Source organism: Zosterops lateralis (assembly GCF_965231275.1).
Source record: "Zosterops lateralis genome assembly, chromosome: 14".
NCBI classification, from domain to species: Eukaryota; Metazoa; Chordata; class Aves; order Passeriformes; family Zosteropidae; genus Zosterops; species Zosterops lateralis.
Genome location: NC_139774.1, coordinates 9,038,400 through 9,059,775, shown reverse-complemented (window position 1 = coordinate 9,059,775; position 21,376 = coordinate 9,038,400). Strand labels below are relative to the sequence as shown.

Genomic DNA, 21,376 nt, shown 5'->3' with positions numbered 1-21,376 from the left:
AAATAATCAAAGGCAAGTGCATTCCTGGAGCATCACGTGAGGAGGCCGGAGCGTGCACACAGGGGCTGGCACTAATGCCCAGGGACGACCCTCCCTGAGAACCACCTCAGCAGCAAACTGAGCCACGGCCAGGCCCTTGTCAATGAGGTGTTGAGCAGCACATCACCAACAGTATCATGACCATGGCAGAAAGTTAAAAACTAATCCAGGCCAGCTCCACAGGCTCCATCCTCACAGGCACAGGTACCTGCCTGAAACCCTGCCACCACTTTGGCTGAAGTGGCCACCATTTCTTACAACTGTAAACATGCCTGGAGTACTGAAACATCAAAGTATTCTCTCACTCCCTGAAATTCCAGCATTCTTTTTCTTACTTTAGGAAGATCCCAAATCCAGCCCTTGGTGTTTGTTTTATATTCAGCTGCCACAACTGCAGAATTTCATGAAAACTTAACAATTTTTTTTTTCTTCCACTTGTAAGACTTGAGTAGGAAAAGCCCCTACAGATGGTAATTTGAGCCTCTGAATATTTTGTTTAATTAGCAGGCAAATGCATATTAACTAAATTGCAGTGCTTTAATTGTACAAGTAAAATCTCAAGCAGCCAGCACAAGGAACAGCTACAGAACAGGCTGGCTGTGATCTACACTCATTATCTGGGTTTATAGCATAAAGTCAGCATGCAAAATAGGCCTTGAGCTGCCTGTTTTAAACAAAAGGTGGCAACCATGTACCATAGGAGTATAACATTCTGAACTGTGATAACACACATTTTTTATCGCGCTGTGAATTTTTCCCCCCACACAAACTACTGGATTTAGTCTCCCCTGTTTTCCTGGCTAGGACATTAATCCTTCACAGTGGTAGTGGGAGGTTATTGCTGTTTGGATTTGGGGTGGGTCACCTGCACAGAGAATGAGGAGCTGGGCTGGGAGCAGGGATCTCACTCTGCCTTCCCCTCCCTGGTGTGGGCCTGCTGCACAATGACACCACCACATTATGTAACATGCAAGAAAAAGCTCATTCATGATCCAGTGCCAAATACTTTTATCACTTATCCACCCAAAACATCACTGTTCACTCTAGTACTGACAATATAAAACAACCTTGAAGCTGGGAGCATTGTCACCTGGATAGGTAACAGAACAAGCTCTGCTTATGTATATTAAAATAAATCAAAACAAAACCACAGTATCCCTGTGCTCTTCCCACAACTGGCAACATGAATCTGACCAGGGCAGATTGCCTGGAAAGCAGCCAAATCATATTTATGAAGATCCTGTCTATATCCATGGACACACTTGTGAAGAATTACATAGAGCAGTTTTCATTATTGAATTGTATCTTCTCCAAACTTTTATTCTCATCTTGTTTCTAGTGTTTATTTCCCTGTGTATTTGTTAATTGAGAGCTTCTTTTCCCTTGGCTTTTATGCATTTTGCTCTTGTTTTCACATATCCAAACACCTTCACTGTGACTCTCTTAACTGAGTCTGGGCTGTGTTGCATTGTATTTCCAGCACAAAAACTAAAGTACAAACTGCTGTTCACATCACCCATCTCCAAACAGCATGAGGTTAATTGTCACATGAAAAAAACACAGAAGCAGTGCAAATGCATGAAACAGAGGAGCTATTCAGAAAGACAGTTTCTGAAAAATATACATTGAAATTGCTTTTATTTTTGCTGGAATTAAAAAAACATAAGAATATTGACATTGCATTTAAAACCCCCAGGAAGTTAAAGATTACACATTTTTGCATCTCTGAAATCCAATAAAAGTATCTCCATCATGCCTTTTTTAGGATATATCAATGTATGAACATTTTGAACCAAGATTTTTAATGACATGTCCAAACTCTGCAGTGCCCTTCACTAAATATACAAAATGTGTCACTCTTCTGCAAAGAGACACTGTCCAAAAGTTAGACAATTCAACAAAGAATTTCTAGGAAAGACATCAAACCCCAGTTCTTAAGGGAAGAAAAACCAATGCACTTAAATGTAATCACAGAGCTTTAGTTTAGGATTTCTGTTTTAAGTTTTGAGAAGTGTTACTGTGTGTGCTGCTTCTCTTTGCTCTACTCCATGTATTAATACTGGCAAGTACTACCTTAGGAGTGTTCTTACCCAAAAAGTAGACTGTTAAGCTGGTATTGTCATTCCTTTGCTTCTTCCCTGTACTGCAAATAAGGTACACTGACAGGGTAACAGACAGTTGTATGCAAACACAAAGAGTCACTTAAATTACCTCAAGTTTGGAAAGAAAAGTTGTGAATTTATACAGCCATGATGCAGATTGTATGATTTGTCTCCACCAGGGTTAAAGCAGTATATACACAGCTGGTTTAAAATGACACATTTCTTCTCAATGTGTCAGGTAAGAAGAGCTTTCTGTGAAAGTCCTTTTGAAAGTCATCATCTTGAAAGTCTTGCAGCTGCTAGAATGAGACAATTAAATTGCTACTGCCTCGGCTCCAGACAAGCAGACGAGTCCAACGCTTAGGAGTAGAGTCCATCACGAATCCCACTGGTTATGGGGTAAGACCTCAAAAACATCGGTCTTGCCTGTCCCAGTAGTTTATTGACTGCAATGATAGTATTTATGGAATTCATTCATAAATATCACTATACATTTTTACTTAAAGTCATAGCCTAACAGTAATAAAGATGACAATCCTGGGGGAATAATCACATTAAATGTATATATAAGAACACTATAAAAGAGTGACAAAGTTGTATTTCATTACAAAAGAGGTTTCTCCTTTTTTTATGCTAATTCCTTTTTAAACTAAAACAGACTTTCAATCTTATGTCACCAAATGAGGAAAAAAAATCAAATCCTAAAATTCTGATGTTTAGAAAAAAACCAAGAAAACTATTGTCATACTACAAAACATTTCACTTTACAATGACCCCAAAGAGTTATCTATTACCTGAATGATAAAGAAAAATCAGGACATGAGGATAAAATCTTAAAACAAGACCTCGAGTGTTTTTGGAAAAAATTCTCTACTCTGATCAATGCAAGACTCTCTGACCTTAGGGGGACGTTTGTACAGGGAATGAATGTGTGTGGAACCAGCCAGAGAGATGCTATGGATCAGGAGAAAAATCCTGCTTTTATTTTGATGTATTTTATTTTATAATTTTTCCAGTATAAACTGATGTGTGAACCATTTCAACAATATGAAGCAGGTACATTCTAACAATTTCCAACACAAATCCCAACACTTTCATTTACTTAACAGTATACTGTCTGTCAAAAAAATTAATATTTATTTCATATTCTTTATGATGAAAAGTATATAAACCGCACTTTTAAATTAAATCATGTTCCGCCAAAACTGGTCTGCTTTAAGACTGATAACTTTAGTGGAGAGAATTAAGATGGTTCAGCAAGTATCAATTTTCTGTTAAAAAAATGTCCGCAAGATGAAATAAAAAAATTTCTTAATTTACAATAAGCAGTGTAAACAGCAAAAACAACAGAAGCCACAAAGTTTCACGCACCAGCTGCTGGCAGACAGATAACTCCAAATGCTCATAGAACTTTGTATCTTCCTTTGTTGGTTGGTTGGTAAGAATTTTGCTGCAAATAAAGAAGAGGATAATCACAGTTAAAAGCGAAGATGGATAAATGAATTGCAATAAAACCCCACTAGGTTATTAGCTGGGTATGTTGTAAAGCTACAGCAAACCAGATCTCTCAACATATAAAATACCAAATGAGGGGGATAATTCTCCTCTTCCCTGCCTGATGGTATTGAAGTTAGGAAATTTATTGGGACCCAACTCTTTGAGGGGTCTTCATTTAAAAAGCTCTGTCAATGTGTCATCTCCATCTGCTGGCTGATAGCAGCCGTGTTCTGGCTGATTAACCAGTGCCATGGATTTTCAGGCTGTTCAATAAAACAGTGTTTTTGAGATCTATAGGTCCCAGTCCCTGATATTAATAAAACCTTATGCCAGAGCATCAACATTTGCTGAAGTCTATCTCATACAGCAAATATTATTCCCTTTACATTCTGGATATTGCACTCACCAATCTGATGAGCTCCTCTTTTATAAGTCGTGTAATTTCTGCCTTTGCTTTCTGTACAGCCAGTTCGTTGGCACCTGAAGATAAAAATATGTATTATAATCCTAAACGCTTTCTGTATATGAAGCCTACAGAATAAACACTGCTGTCTACTTTCAGAAGCACAGTAAAATTTGCTGAACATCCTCAGCTATTTGGTGAAGAAGACTCTATTGCTCAGAATGCCAAAGCTTGACTGTGTTCTCTTTTAAGGAAGATACTCCAGTCATAAATTATATTGTTCAGGAATATGCAGGATTAGAGGTTTCTTGAGAAAAATTCAACCATCAAGACATTTGCCAAGTTTTTGCTGTAGTAGTTGATGCAATTTCTTATGCCTTTAACAGCCTAAACAGAATTCTGTTTTCTTCCTTATTTCACACTGGCACAGACCTCTTTGTGCTAATTCTTCTTCTTCTGTTCTTTTCCTCTCCTCCAAACTGATTTCATACATTAGGTGTTGTTCTGTGGCAGGTGAGGAGAAGCCTCTCTGTGATCCCCATGGATCATTTGGTAAGTGTATGAAGATTAACAAGTGTTTACAGTAATTGCAGAGTCACTGCAGTGAGTCTATAACTCAAGTGTCCAAACACTGACTACAAAAATTCCACGTCTAATTACAAAACCAGACTCATAGCTTTCAAACATTTATAAAAGAAGAATACATACTTTCTATAGCCAAATAAATCTTTCTTTCTCCTTCCTTGGGTTCTTTGCCTGGAGGGAAGTAAGTTCCCCTGATTGTAATGGCAGCTTCAGAATATTCACTGATTCTCTGCAGCGCTTCTTTGGAGGTAACTTTCCATCTGGCAGTCTGCAAGGTGAAGGATGTGAGAGGATCAACAAGGTGAAAGGCACCACACAAAATGACAATCCACTGGTTCTGCCAGTGTGCACAGAACCTCAAAGATAAATACAGGGAATTTGTACTTGATAGTGTGAAATATAAATCCTCAAAATAACACATGAGGTAGATCAGAGCAGCAACATTCTGAATGGCAGAAATACTCAGGTACTAAAAGAAGGGCAAAGAGCTCTATCAGTCATGACAGTAAAGCTTTTCCAAAAAACACCAGTCAGAGATCTGAGTATTAGAGAAGTGGGTAGAGGATGAAGAGATTTTTGTCTGATACTTTTTTTCTGATACTCTCTGGAACAATTCCAAAGCATTGCATTTATATAACCTGAGAAGTAATCACAGTTCATATAGTAATTTCAATTAGGTATGATCAGAAATTGAGACATAGTATTTTACTGGTGTAAGTATGAGGAGAGGTTTTGTTAAATAATGGTAATTTAAACTTGATTATAGCAAAATGGTTACTTGCCTGTGGGAAGTCATTGATCTCTAATTCTTCTTCGTATCTCTTGAAGGATTCATTCTGTCCTCCATCCTGTTTCTCTTCCTCCTGCTTCTCTATAGGTACATAATTGAGCTTGGCATTGATTTTTTCAGCCAGTTGCTCTGCAATGGTCTTGGCAGACACAGTAGGAGCTTGAATTGTGCCTCCTCTCAGGATAGCATTTGTAGCCTGCTGCATCACATCCTGTAAAAGCACAGGTCCATACTGAGAACACAAAGTAGCCAAAAAAAAGTCCTATATAAACCAGTAAGGGTTTCATTAAAGCTCTCTATGTAAGGTGATTGTCTACATAACAAATACATTCTCCAAACTTCTGCTCTTCCTTCCTTCCTCTCAACAACTCCCTTCACAGCTGGCAAAGAAAAGATCTTAGTGGTCTTTTGTATTTTCAGCTTAAAAATATCTTTGGACATTCCAGAAAAATTAAGCTCAATGTAAACACATTGTACTACAGCTCTTGCTCCAGCAGATAAAGATACTCTGAAACTCTGTCAAAGCAGACAAAATTAATTGTGTAATGTTATCAGTAATGAATTAACTCTTTGCCAGGGCAGACAAAGCATTTATGGTTCTGTAATAAGTCTTATGAACGTATCAGCTCACAAATCCTATGCAAGTGAGCAAGCTCAGCCTAAAAGAGAGAAACAATGCAGTCTGTTACTAGTCTGCAGAAACACTAAATCAAATGGCAGCCACAGAACAAAGAACTGAACAACCTTTATTAAAAAAGAGTAAAATTGGTCTGTAAAGAGCCTAACCTTAAAGTGGAAGGGAACCATGACTTGTGCCTCTGCTCCAAGATTCTTCTGGGCATTGATTCTCAAAGCCAATCTTTTAGCAATTTCCAATTTTTCTGCATTTCCAGCTGATGGTGTAGGAGCATTTGATGTTCCTGGTGCTGCCATGTCTTTTACTCTTTTCTTTGAGTTGAACATGCTTTCAATTTGTTCATCAATCTAGAGAAAATAAGAATTATATGATCACTCCATTTACCACTATATAATCTTGTCATCATAAAGAAAGAAACACTAAGGGGCATTTAGTTTACATGTTCTTAAAGAAATCAATCTTGTATATATGGTAGAAGCCTGCTCAAAACTACAGTTGAACAAAAGGATGATCTAATCAGGAAAAAGTCTGAACACAGTGTTTACCTGTAAGGTCACAAAAAGGAATCTATCCAACATCAAGAAAGGAATCTATTAAGATTTTAGAAATAAAAAATGCTATCATGTCTTTAAAACACTTCAAATAAAAATATATTTACAATTGAGGACCATTGTTCTATTTCATTTATGCAAGATTAATACTCCAAATAATTTATGTGACATTTATATAACTACACACATTAAGTGTTGAATACCAGTAAGTCAAAAAGAGACACTGAAGATCTTCCTATAGCTTGATCCTCATAGCTATTTCGCTATATTGGAAGAATACATGCAGTCAGTAACAAAGGTCACAGAAATCCATGCACTCTGCACTGTATTATGCAACCTCTTGGGGAAGAAAATCAAATGTACTGAGAAAATCCATAAGCAACTTAAATCCTATTCCCAAGTGCTTACGTCAACAGCTGTATCTTCATCATCTGAATCTTGCAAGCCAAGAGCTGCTTTTTGTAGCTTCTTTCTTTCGTTAGCCAAAGCCTGTTCTGTTTCATCAAATTTAAAACCTTTGCCAGAGAATCCACTGCTTTTTTTAATCAACTTTCCCTCCTGAAAACAAAAACATGTATTATCACACTTAGAAGTTTCAAATCCTAGTTCTGACAATCATAAAATAATTTTAAGATAATACAAATAATTTTGAGGTTCTTTAAAAAGCAAATCCTAACACATTCATGAAGTGCTTGAAATTTAAAAGCTGCATTTCACAATGAAATGTAATTTAAAAAAACTATGTTATTTCAGCAGAGACAGTACCCTATTGGGATCTTCTGAAAGTATATATTTTAAATGCTTTTCAAATGCAGTTAAAAAACCTCCATTTTTTTATATCAGAAAAACTCCAATGTTACTCTTCTCAGCATGAGAGAGTTCCTCTCTGGTGGAAAGCTTTAGAAATTATCATACAAATTCAGTGAAAGGGCTTCATTATCTTGTATGTAAATTTTGGTAAAAGCCAAAGTGCCCTTTATACCACAGGTACTTATTTCATACCAGGTGACAGTATTTAAATTCTCAAGAAGAGTTCTTTAAATAAAATTCAAGATCCCAATCCTGAGGTCACTGACACACTTAGGCAAGCAGACACGTGTTCCCAAAGAGGTGACCCATGTGTGTACACTGGACAACTGGACACAAGTGCATACACAGGCATTAAACCTGGACCAAGCCCCCTACAGAAGAATTACTTACAGCCTTCTGTTGGTCTTTGAAGTCAGCCCAGAGCTTCTCCAAATCAGGAGGAATTGGATTCCCAGACAATTCCAAAGCCTTAATGATATCACCAGCATAACGTGCCTGATCCTCAGTAATGAATGTATAGGCATACCCCTGGTCAAAATCATTTAAGACAATTAGGAAAAAGCTCTAAAGACACTATCTCTAAATTTATTGAAGCACCTTTGCCCAGATTGTGATCTCTGGTCAATGAAAGTAATCATGACAGCCATGCAATAACTCTTTTTTAGTGGAAGTGTAGAATGAATAATGTGATTTCCCAGGAAGCTGATACAGAGGGCTAAGATAGTAAACACTGAAATCTCTCCTTCCAAACAGTGTTGTCATGATTAAAAATTTGGAAAATTAATATCTTATCAATTTAATAGGGCACATTTCCAACAGTGAAAAACACTCAAACTTTCAGCCACAATTGGGATTTAAAAGAACACTCAGACATCAGAAAAACACCTAAGTTCCAAATTTCAGATTGCTAAAGTTCAGAACATATTAAAAACACTCTTCCCAACAACAACACAAACTACTCCCTCTGTAGCTATCCCTTGGAACAACTTCATCAAACAATAAAGAAGGGAAAATGCCAGTACTGATGAAACCAGAAGGAGTGTACATACTTTATTGCCAGCTCGGCCCGTGCGGCCGGCTCGGTGCACATAGTCCTCGTAATGGTTGGGGCAGCTGTAATTGACCACCAGCATCAGCTGCTTCACATCCAGGCCCCTCGCTGCTACAGACGTGGCCACCAGGAGTTTGCAGGTTCCATTCTTGAAGTCATTAATGATGCTGTCCCTGTCATACTGATCAATACCTGCAAGACAAATCAGTTAATTATAAAGCTCTGCTTTAAGTCATGAGAATTTGTACACGTGTCAAAACACCGCCCAACTTCAAACAACCAAAACCACAAGGAAATGGAGCTTCAATACTTTCACGCTTTTGAAGGCAAAATACATTAGCCAAAATAACCTCTATTATTTAGAATAATTTAGTTTTTCAACTATCAGAAGATATTTTCCCCATATCAAGATCCTCAAAACATTTTTTAATATTATTTTCTATTTTGTACTTCAGCTGAGACCTCATCTGGAGGCTTTGTCTGTTCTCTAAAGGCAACTGAAATTTCAGAAGAACAAGAAGAACAAGAACAAGAATATTTTTCCCTCTTCCATTGCTGCAATCCTAACACTGATTTTGTACTTACTGGTTGTATATAAAATGCTCTAAAAAAATACTCTAAGTTTTAAAATATACTGGGGTGGACAGCATTGTAAAGAGATTTTCCTCCTCTTCCTACTTCCATTCTATTACTGCTTGACAGAAGAAAAGTAAAGCGACAACTGCTGTTAGAGTGGCATCTCAAATAAAAGTATCATGTGATACTCCCCAATGGCACTCACTACTCTACAGTAACAAGTAGTGAGCAATATTCCCTGAGAGGTGTTAACTCTCAGTAACAGTCCTCTTCACACACATAAGATGTGGCATCTGATGACATCTCACAGAGAACACTGAAGAGTAATTACACAAAACTATCACGTCTATTTCAGATTAAGAGACAATTATCCTCCTCAATTACAAAGCAAAACTTGCTTATGAAGAAGTAATACCTGGTACTATACAGGAACTGTGATTTTTAACTACTGGATACCAACATCCTAGTTGGAATAGATAATATAAATAGATAAATAGATAATATAAATCCTTAAATTTGTAATTACCTCCATGAAGAGACAAGCAAGGATAAGAAGCCCTCATTAAATCTTTCAACAACCCATCAGCATGTTCTTGCTTATCTACAAATATGATAACAGATCCTTTCTCCTGATAGTGTCCCAGTAGCTCCAGTAACTTCAAAAACTTGTTCTCCTCTTCTATGACAATCTGGAAAAAGACATACAAAGGCCAAGAAGAGAGAGTATAACTTGTATCTTGAGTCATTATACAAATCCAGAACATATAAAAGTAAAAATGAGGGAGAGGAGATTACTTTTTCAGGCTGTTCCCACAGCTATGGTTAAACTGCTGCTCAGCTTAGTGCTACAAACCAACTTTAAAAATCACACTCGTTTGCAGATAAGGGTATAAATTTATTCTAAATTTATTTTTAATAAGGCCACTAACTTTCTAAAAATAAAAGCTCTGTGGGCATATTGCTTTATATCCAACATTTCTGGGAACAATCTTTTGCAAGCAAATGAGAAGATAAGCAAGGCAGATTTATCACACTCACCACATGCTGCTCCACATCAGAGCAGACAACACTTCTGCCTCCAACCTGCACCTCAATGGGTTTACTGAGGATCCTGCGAGCCAGGGCCTCCATAGCTCTGGGGAAAGTAGCAGAAAACATGACAGTCTGTCGGTCAGGCCTGACGTTGTCTACAATGCGCATAACCTGTGGTGAGAGAACACTCCTGTTAACATCCAAGTGCTGTAACTCCATTTCACACTCATACAAAGCTGTCATCTTTAAAATCAGGTGGTGTCTGCACCTCACAGACTACAAAACAGTCTTGACACATTTCCTCTTGGCACCAAGCTGCTGGCATTGGAAGGCAGGTAAAACTTGCTGGATTCAGAAGGAAAGTGCATGGCAATATGCAATCTGGCAGCAGCGGCAGCTCAGCAAAAATCCTAGGAAATTTATCAGAAACCCTACAGCTCAAGAAACAAACATCCTAGATTTGGAGAACAGTATAGCCCATGACAACTGAAAGAGCCCTGGATGTCCAAAGCTCTTAGGAAGTAATTAGCATCATTTCCAACATTTTGTTCTTATCTCTTGCCAAAAGACATCCAAGACTTTATAAAACAGACTACAACTGTATCAAGGAATTACACAAGGATACAACACGGCCATAAGTATTCAAAATAAGTGTGTAAAACACCCTGTGTATTAGAGAAAAATCTAAACTATGTAGGAATTTATTGAAAGCAAAACATAGAATCACAGAATGGTTTGAGTTGGAAGGGACCTAAGATCATCCAGTTCCAACCCCTTGCCATGGGCAGGGATACCGTCTCCTAGATGTGAGGATAATGTGATAATAATGTGATAATAGATATGAGAGTAGTAGAAATATTAGTCAGCTTAAGCTGCTGTCCATACGCAGCAGGTCCTTTTGAATGCCCACTGGCAGAGTAGTAATAATGCAGTATTGCAAAATCCTTGATGTGAAAACCAGCATCTTTTATCACCATCCCTCACATCATGAATTACCTGAGGCTCAAACCCCATGTCAAACATTCTGTCAGCTTCATCAAGTACAACGTACGTGACTCTACGGAGGTTTGTCACCCGACCTGTGAAAGGAGAGGAAAAAACACATGGGAAACAAAATCAAATGGAAATCTGGTTTCCCTTAGGAATATTTTTTAAAAAATGTTATATAGTCTCACTATTGTCTAACAAAGACATTAATTAATTGTTTAAAAAATTCACTAAATGTGAATTTTAATGTTCACACTTTAGTCACACATACATTCTGGGAAATGTGTAAGTATGCACAAGGCCCTTTTAGTTTGTCAAACTCTTCTCTTGCATACCATCATAGGGCCAGAAGAACCTGTAAAATTCAGAAAACTGCCCTCGCCAAAACACATCATAAAACTAAGACTGAGCTGAAGCAAGGAGCCACATCAGCCAGTATCTGACAGCGGCACCTAGAAAAGAACATATTAGAGATTACAGCGCATGTGTGGAAGGCAAAGCCCAGTGCTAACTGCTGCAGCCTCAGAAAATTCCTTTATACACAATCTGTAATGCTTCCTTGGAACTAAGAATAACTATTTGAGGATAACCATACTAGTTCTAGATCACTGCTATTAATAGGCATAAAACAGAGTAAGCAGTCTTTTCAAAATGAATATATAAAGATTAAAACCTACCCAGTAACACTACTGAATTTAAAATCAAGAACCACCCCAAACTCTGGGACAGGTTGAAATAAGCAAGTTGTGCTTCTGTGAACATTTTGAAATTATCATGGACAGGATAACTAGCACCCTTCCCAAACACTGAAGAGATTCCCTTTCATGAGAAGGATTTAACTCAAGGATTTTAGAATCATACTCTCAAACAATATAAACACATCCAGTTCCACACCACTGTGGAGTGACACTGCCAAATACTCTCTGAATGGAACAGATTTGCCACATTTTCTACAACTATCACTCAGATTTGTGCCTATCAAAATACAGAAGAATTTGGTCCTCTCAGCTTCAGCAAATTGTAGCTGAATCCTCAAATTATTTAAGACATTACGCGCTGCATTTCTTAATATATGGAATTCATACTTAAGGAACAAAGCAAGTATTCCTTATGTCTATGTATCTATTTAACATCTCAACACTTTCATCCCCAAATAATAACTTTGTAAAATTACTTGGGAACAGCATTAATGTACCTACCTTTGACGATTTAAGTCTTGGAAGCCCAGTTCTATATGTCTTGAAGGTACTTTTTTCACAGAAGTTAAATAATGTCAACAGTTTAGTAGAGGTTTTGATGTGGAATAATTTAATAATAAAACTTTATCTAATAAGCATGCAATGGTTACACTAGGACAAAACCTCTTAAAGCTGCAGTGGCTCAGTTTAATCAATCTGAATACCTGATATAAGGTCAGTTCTTTTACTTCTGAGCAGGTATTTAGGGAGGGCTTCTTTGACTGGTTTTTAAAGCCAACAGATAAAGGCAGAGTCAGATGCTCTTGCAAAGCAGGGAACTGCTGAGCTACTCTAACATGGATAACAGATCAATGGGCAGACAAAGTAAGCAACTGGTACATAACCTTTATCTAAATGACTCCAAGTTAAAAATTTTGGACCAGCACATTTCAAGTTTAGCAATGATAAACATTCTCGAAAACTCTTCAAGAATGTTGTATTTCCTGTCCTCCCCAAAAAAGTCAAATTAATATATGCTTAAACCTATTATTAGTGCTATATATTCTCAATAGCTATATAGTGCAGCCTGAAGAGATATAAGAAAATTCCATAAGACCATTTATCAAAATACATGATCTTTTGAATTTGTTAGAATTACACAACAAATGTAAAAAAAAATCTCCAAAGGAAAAGGTTTTCTACTCACCATTGTTAGCTGCTAACATGTCAATCATACGTCCAGGTGTGCAAACAATAATTTCAGCACCTCTTTTGAGTTCAGCTATCTGATTTCAAAACACAGTAAACAATCTGTTAGTTTTTGCTTTGTGATTTCTTTCAGGTTTTCTTAAACACATATCACCTTCCAAAACCAAAAACCACCTACACTGTAATACAGCTGTTCTACTAATGTGAATTATGTAAAGATTTTAATTAGCAATTTCTTCAAGTCTTTGGAAAACTCTGCTTCCAAAAAGAGTAACCCCTGACAGTCTGAGCTACCACACCTGAAAAATAAGTAGCTTTAATGAGGATATGACTTCAATACAGTTAAGAGCCTGTAAGAAATGTCAGCGTTACATCAGTGATAGTAGACACACCATGTCCCACCACAGATGGTCACTCCTGTTGTTTCCATAAATGGGTAGGGTGGAGGTGTGGAAAATCTTGAAATTAATCTCTAAGTTACTTCAAGATGCAATATTTGATACTGCAATCAACCAATGTTATGATTTTCTGGCTTTTGTTATCTTAAGGGGAACTCTCAGAAAAACGCAGCTTCTTAGTAACTTTCAAACAATTATATCCTACTAATAATTGAATTTTAATTTAATGCTCGGTACACACATGAAGAGAAACAGTCTGAAATTTTTACAGATTTATCTGAGACTTTCCAGGATCATTTTTTAAGGCAAGTTGCATGTAAAGCTTTCTGCATTACTAGGAAAAAAATCCATAATGAAGACTGTAAACGTATTGGATTAATGGAAAAGAAAAAGCAACTAATTTTGCTATAGAAGAAACATTGACTAAAAAAGTCCAAGCATTCTTTGACAAGACAGGCACGTGTTTTGCATACCTGTTCACTGATTCCTGTTCCTCCATAAACACAGACAACTCGAAGCCCAAGTGTCTTTGAGAATTTCTTGCACTCCTTGGTAATCTGCAAAGCCAACTCACGTGTAGGTGTCATAATGACAGCTGAAAAGCAAAACATTCTTATCATACATAGCAATATAAAAGATGTTGTAATTTCCACAACAGAAATTAATCCTTGTAATGATGTTTACAGCAATTTGCTTCCTGTTTTTAAGAATGTAATTTCAAGGAAAAGATAATTAAAACATTATAAGGAAGGAGTGAAAACTGGTCCAAGTGTAAAAATCAAAGGTCTCCCAGATACACAGACATGGGAGGGCTACTGAAACAACATGAGATGGCACAGTGATCACAAAACAACATTAAAGAGCATGGTTATCTTTAACTAAAAGAAAAAGCTACTTATCAATGGATATTAGTAAGCACTTCTCCCTATAACCAAGTGAACTGAAATCCCATCTAAAGCAAATACTTGAGGTTTTATTTATTGAAATAGTAACTTTGAAAAATAAAATCATTTTACCTATGGGACCTTCTCCTTCTTCTAATGCTCTCTGATCCATAATGTGTCTGAACATAGGCAACAGAAATGCAATAGTTTTTCCACTTCCCGTTTTAGCAATGCCAATCAAATCTCGTCCGTTCATAATTGCTGGGATAGCCTGGGTTTGAATCGGAGTGGGCTTTTCATAGCCATGTCTTAAAAAAAGAAAAGAAAATATTAAGAACAAAATAGAATTTGACAAATGTGAATCATGAAGTTTTGCTCTTTTTTTTTTCATATTTACATATTCGCTGATATACATATCAGTGCCATTCAAAAAACACAGATCAAAATGAACAGCAAAAGCAGGACACAAATGACAGAGAATAGTTAATAACACTAATTCAACACTGAGTGATAAATACTCTGATGACCATACATGTAACATTTACAGACATGAACATGTGGCATTATGCAGCAAAGTATAAGGTCTTTCTCATGGACATAAAAGAGAACACAGCAAGCAAAATCGAGGATGATACAGTTCATAAAGTGTTTGCTTACTTTTTGAGGGCAGTGAGAATCTTCATGGAAATACCACATTGTACCCAGGTTTTTATTGGTTTGGGACAGCCTTTTCCTTTGACTGTAATTCCCTCCAGCTCCAATCTGTACACGTTTACCTCTGAAATAGAATTTACCTTTTAATAGAGTCAAACTTGACACATGTCTACTACCCTGATCAGAAAATTCTTGCTTTGTCCCTTAACATGAAATATTGATTTTATCACTACCAGAAAAATAGCTTTTTGTTTGTTACACATAAACAGGAGTTAGGTTGAAAGGACTCAGGTTAATTTTCCAGCCTCATGTATAATTATAGTAAGTTATCAACAATAAGGATGCAACTGATTTAACACTTTTCTATAGCAAGTTGCTCCAAATGCTTTTTATATTCCAAAGCATTTCCTGTTCCTTAGCACACTGAAGGTGTTCTGGTTGTCTTTACCTTCTTGAGTCATTTTAGCTAGTTCTGGTACTTCAACATAGAAGTTTTTCCTGAAAGGTTCATATTCTATCTTTCCATGATCCACTGGTTCTAGCAGCTTTCTCTGCTTGGTCTGATAGCCAGTCAGGGCAGTCTGAAGATCAACTTCCTCCTCTTCTGAAGAATACTGTAGGGAGATCACAATTTTTGTGTACTCTAGAATTAATGAATTATGAAGGTGTTTGGCTTTTTCATTTATAGTAACACTATGCAGAAGCAAACAGTATTTCTAACTATATTAGACATGAAACTGAAGACATGCTCTCAGTTGTTCAAGGACAAGAGAGTCCCAACTGTTCCTTCCCCTAATTCTTTCATGTTTCTCCCAAACCTTAACTCTCACCATGTTTTGTGTCACTTTCATGACCTACCAATGCCAGCTACCAGCCCTGTCATTTAGAAATAATCACTGCCATACAAAAGAAACAATAAGAGGAAATTAAGAGAAAGCAGGCAGGCAGCAGACTGGTGTCACACTGCAGTCACAGCTCTGATAGATGTCCTCACCTCAGCTTTGAAGGTGCACTACTAATGCTGGAACTGCAGCCACAGAGCATGACCTGGAGTGGCTGAGCTCCAGGGGCTGTAGGGCATTGAGTCTGTGACTCAGACAAGGCTGTCCCTCCACAGCCTCCCGAGCAGCAAAATACCCACACCCTCCACAGCTCTTCAGGCCAAACACCACACACAACCACAGGAAACAAGAACAGGCACTTCGCCTGTTCACAAGAGAAATACAAAGCATTTCCATTACCTCCATTGCATCTTGGTCGTTCTCCATGAGTTCCCCTTTCTTCTTTTCTGTCTCAGCAGATGCCTTTTTGGTTGTCACCACAGTTACCACCTTGGTTACAGTTGGTCCAGTTTTCTATAAAAAAAAGTTTTAAAAAATTGCACTATTGTATTAAACAAAACCCGTCCTGTAAAAATTATACAGAGTATTTGTACTTCTGGATACATTATGCTAAGCATTTTTATTTCCCACTTCCCTCAGTGAAATTTTATCAGAATAATGCTTAATAAACAGTTTCATAAAAACACCAGGAAATGAAAGTTAAAGCAAACATGCATTGAGTGCATATAACTTCTAGCTTTTCTGCACTTTCCCCCATTTCTTCCCAAGCCATTTTTGTTATTAAAACACAAAGTTATCTTTATGTTTTGAAAGCAAATAATCTTTAACAAGTGATTTTACCTTTTCACTCCCACCTCCACCTTTCACACTTCTCATATTGAACTTCTTAACCTCTTCTTTTACTTCTTCCATATAAGCATCTAAAGGATCTAACTCCTCATCTTCAACCTCATTGCCTTCTTTTTCTCCTTCTGCAGTTTCCTCTTCGTCATCTAGTAAGAGTGAAAAAGATGGGGATAAAAGATAGGGAAGTCTTTACATGTGTCAAATTACTGTCCACCTGAATAATTAGAGCCCAGTGTTATTACTATATAATTTTTCTTCATACAAATCTCTCCAGCTGGTTTATCAAAAAATGTATCTTAAACCATTTGACACCATGACCAGATTTAGGCTTTGTTATTTTATGGTTCACATTCTGAAGAGTAATAAGATGTTTTAAAGATATTGTAATAAAAATATTACGAGGCACAAAAGTATTCTATTATATATGAAGCAGTTAAATACCATCATCATCTTCTAAACTCCATTTTTTCCCCTGTTTCATCTCTTCAATTTCTTTTTTCAGCTCTCCTATGTTCTCCATTGCCTTCTTGCGTTGTTCTTCCCTCCATTTCTCCACTCTTTCTTTTCGTTTTCTCATTTCTTCTTCTAGTTTGTTCTGATCAAAATTCTATGACAAAAACCAAAAAGTGAAAATTAATGTCCAGTGGCTTTAGCCTATGCTTCTTTAAACAAATGTAACTATTGAGTGACCAAGCTGTAGAAGACTGGACATCCACAAATTTCCTGGTTTAAATTATTAATCTTTTATATTTATAAATGTTAGAAGTCTCTACCTCAGTGGCCACAGCATTTGTGGTAGCATCTTTATCCTTCTCTTCCTCTTTGTCATCTTTGTCTTTTTTCTTTTCTTTGGAAACTTCGACACCTTCTGTCTTTTCTTTAGATCTTGATCTGAAAGTTAAGATCGAAGGTTTCTTAGATTATAACAACTTTTCTCAGGGGGAGGATACATATATTCTGGACAGAAACAGAACTATAATCACCCTGTTATGTTTTTGAACACCTCACAAAACACACTACTTCCCAATCTTTCCATGTCATGGAATTACTTCCTCTAACTACCAGTAATGTAGACTCTAACCCAATCCACCAGTTCACATGCTTTTCTCATTTCTTTGCAGACTCATTTTCAGAGCTCTTACAACTGATAGTCCAGTTGTTCTGTGCTTTATTTTCACCTCCTTGAAGCCAGCATTTAGAAAAGAGATAGAACAAATTTCCTGTTTGTGGAATTTCTAGAGAAAGCTGAAGTGATCTAGCATCTTGCCATGGAAATGTGAGCATCCCCCTAAACACAATCTCCTGGCTGACAGACAAACGCCCTTCTCCCTCAGAAAAGCTACTCATGTAATGCAAATGTGAGAGGCAGACACCTGCACTGAATATAAAACCCATTTATCACAGGTTTTATTATCCTTACTTGCTTCAAATTTAAAAGAAAGCATCTAAACCAAATTTGTGCTAGCTTATGATAATAAATATAAAATTCCCTCTAGATAATTTAATATCATAAAGCTTTTTTCTTTGGACTATTCTAATACAAAACATACACTTATTCCCAAAGCCTTTGTGATCCCAGTTTGTCATGATTTCTAGAGTGCCATCACTACTTATGCTGTATACAGACTGTTGTTACCATTTACAGACTCCCCACTCATTTTACAGCAGAGCGTTATTATATGCTGTTTGCAATTATATCTAAAAACCTTATCAAGATATATTTAAAAGACAATGACCTGCAGTAAGCTTTTACACATTTCTAAAGCCAAGAACACAAAAATACCTGTTTTCTGTTTTCCTGTTCTTGCTTGGACTGGAGGATCGAGACCTTCTCCCTCTACTCCTGCTCCTCGAGCGCCTCCTCTCCCGGCTCCGGGATCGTCTTCTCTCTCGGCTCCGCTCCCTCTCTCTGCTCCTTGAACGCCTGACACACAAAATTGTCTTTGCTTAGGACATGCTCAGAATATAACTTCAGTCTTCCACTGAGGAACAGGTTGTAAATGGAACCCACTATCATCAAGACCACTAAGAACTCACAAACTCCAGCACCAGCAAGTCAGAAAGAATTTAGGAGGCGCAGTGAAATCCATCACAGACATCAGCAAAGGAACTAACTGGAGAGGGAGAACATCAATGCTCAGCAGACAGGCACTTTTAGACACTTTGACTGGAGCCGGTGTCGTACCTTTGACGCTTCCTGTCCCGCGAGCGAGACCTCCTCTTGTCCCTGCTGCGCGACCTCTCCCGCCTGCGGTCGCGGCTCCTGGAGCGCCTGTCCTCGCGCTTCCTCTTGTCCGACGGGGAGCGGCTCCTGGAGCGGCTCCCGGAGCGGCCGCGGGACGCAGAGCGCTTCCGGTAATGCCTGCGGGCACGGGCACCGGGGGTCAGCACCAGAGCACGGGCACTTAAAGGGGGTTGTCAGGGGACTGAGCAAGCAAAATAAATTATCCGGATTTCTCAGACTTTTTATATGTCTAAACTTCTGTAATCACCTTGCCAAACTGATTAATATACGTAATAGACACTCTTAATGACACTTAAATCAGATGATTATTTGGTCATGATTTTCTTTTAGTTTTAGAGTACTATTATAAGCACATCATGAGAACACCAGAACATCAAGAACAATTTCGTTTTCAGAAATCCACTAATTTCCATTTTATATATAGGAAAAGCTGAAGGCTCTGAAGCTATCCTAAAATCTGTCAAGCAAATAAAACTGCTCTTTGTTGCTTTTTATACAATCAACGTTTACCCATGTAAGGTAAGCAAACTACACCTCTGCTCAGTGGGAAAGCTGTCAGACTGGAATTAAAGAAACATAAACCCCTGAGGATGTGACTCAGCTGTGGTCAATGCCTTTACCATGCTGACATCAATAGAAATTCTGTAATATCAAACATCACAACAGAAGTGTCAGAAGTCAGCAAAGCCTGAGGGGTGTGTGATGGAGATGGGTGTCTCTGTTCCTCCCCTCATTGATGCTCTTATCCCTACCACAGAGCAGGGCTAGGAATTTTTTAGGAAACTCTTCAGCTGAGTGTAGAAGTCACAGAGGGACCTTGACTGCGACCATTTCCTCTTCCTCCAATCCCAGATATTCGGTTACCATGCCAGAATAATTCCCTTGTTCACCCTCCTGTGGCTCAGGACCCACAGACCCTTTCTCCTAACAAGCCCAGCAGTCATGCTTGAGAAGCAGGAAGAAGCAGAGAAGGCAAGACTTTAAGCCCACCAACTCCTTGTTTTACTTCCATGGTAGTATAAAAATAATTCCGGTCTAAAAATAGCAGTGTATTTGTATTTAGTCTATGTTATGTGGTATATTTTGGCACCACGTGCACCTGGAGTTAGTACAGCAGCATATACCCACATCCTGCCTATCAGCAGCATGAGTGCAAAGAACATCCATCAGCATTGAGACTTTTAGTTTCTTTTCCATCTCCATCACAAAATACCATGGGATCTGCTCTATACTTCCCTCTTTCTAATCCTTTCGTTTTAGAGAACTACTTTCGGTTTTAATTTTTTTTCCTCTATAGTGTGCAGTAAAGCCAAAAAGATGATTTCAGGTTGTAGAAGCCACAGTGTGAGGAACATTTCTTCACACCAACCAACATGCAGCCCCCACCCACCATTCACTCTCACCCTCTTACCATTTCTTCAGTTTTAAAACTTTTTGTATGTTAGAACAGAAAATTAATACAAGAACAAACCCACTTTTAACATTATTTTTAGAGACGCTATTCTGTGACAAGCAACGGAGTCCTGCTGGCTGGAGTGCCAGAACTTGGCTTTCAACTCAGGAGGCTCTAACGGTGCCCTGTACTGCCCACAGCTCATCTGGAGCTAATTCAGGCAGATCTGTGGGAGTCCCCAGCTGTGCACTACATCACTAATTTGAGCCTAAGGTGGCTGTTAAAATTTCGAGTCATCTTTCTCAGCGTAAATTTCCGCTATGGACCTGGGAGCTGTTACATTGTAGTACAATTGCATGTGGGGACTGTCGTGTCAGTTTTAGTGTTGAAATAAGATTAAACTATGAGATAGAGGCATATGCCCGACAGCACTTGCAAATTGTTGGATGGGTTTAAAGCCTGATCGGTGTGAGCAGCTCTGTGTCACCTGGAGCACAGGCTCGGCCCGAGACACACAGCAGAGGCACATTACTGCCGAGCTGGTTACAACCCTAACCAGGTCTTTACATCAGCTGTGAGAGGGCAAAAGATATGTGATCCTGCATAAATACAAAAGGCATAAGCAAAACCATCTAAACCAAGTTAACCCCCCTACGTGGATAATGAAGCCACTTGGGAACAAGCCCGCGAAGGCCGGAGGGGCCCCGGGAGCCGCGAGGCCGGTGCCGGTGAGTCCCGATAATTCGGACACAGAATTGGGCCCCGCGGCCCCCGCCCGCAGCCCCGAGCCCCCGGCCCTGCCCCTCAGGGCCGGCTCCAGGCCCGGGCCCCGCCGCGGCGGCCTCAGCGCAGCGCCGGCCGGGAGAGCCCGCGCCGCCCTCTACCCCCCTCCCGGCCGCCTCACCGCGCCCGAGCGAGCCGCGATCCCCCAGCATGCCGCGATCCCGGGCGGGCGGTGCGGCGGCGCCGCTCCCTCACCTGGACTCGCGGCCCATGGCGGCGGCGCTCCCGCTACACGGCGGCGGCCATTCCGCGCCCGCACGGCCAGAGCCCGGCCCGAGCGCCGCCCCTTCCGGCCCGCGGGCCCCGCCGGCGCCCCCCGGCGGGCGGAGGGCGCAGCGCCGCCCGGGCACACGGACCGGACCCAGCAGCGCCAAAGGAAGCGGGT

The 21,376-nt window shown here is 39.0% G+C and overlaps 1 protein-coding gene across 2 annotated transcripts; it reads right to left on the bottom strand.

The window, feature by feature from the left end:
- Positions 1 to 1,636: 1,636 nt before the first annotated feature.
- DDX46 (DEAD-box helicase 46) lies at positions 1,637 to 21,237 on the bottom strand. 2 transcript variants are annotated; one of them, XM_083871958.1, is made up of 24 exons: positions 21,187 to 21,237; positions 18,756 to 18,932; positions 18,354 to 18,494; positions 17,344 to 17,461; positions 17,012 to 17,177; positions 16,565 to 16,716; positions 16,124 to 16,237; positions 15,331 to 15,496; positions 14,886 to 15,006; positions 14,361 to 14,536; positions 13,818 to 13,939; positions 12,945 to 13,023; positions 11,070 to 11,152; positions 10,080 to 10,244; positions 9,568 to 9,730; positions 8,464 to 8,657; positions 7,805 to 7,942; positions 7,013 to 7,162; positions 6,203 to 6,400; positions 5,409 to 5,627; positions 4,750 to 4,894; positions 4,045 to 4,118; positions 3,513 to 3,591; positions 1,644 to 2,587 (listed from the first exon to the last, which is right to left on the bottom strand). In XM_083871958.1, exons 1-23 carry the CDS (start codon positions 21,201 to 21,203, stop codon positions 3,544 to 3,546), a joined length of 3,126 nt encoding a protein of 1,041 aa, XP_083728084.1. In that variant the 5' UTR covers positions 21,204 to 21,237; the 3' UTR covers positions 1,644 to 2,587; positions 3,513 to 3,543. The 2 variants fall into 2 exon arrangements, with proteins under 2 accessions (XP_083728083.1, XP_083728084.1); XM_083871957.1 differs by having other exon boundaries at positions 1,637 to 3,591.
- Between the last annotated feature and the right edge of the window lie 139 nt (positions 21,238 to 21,376).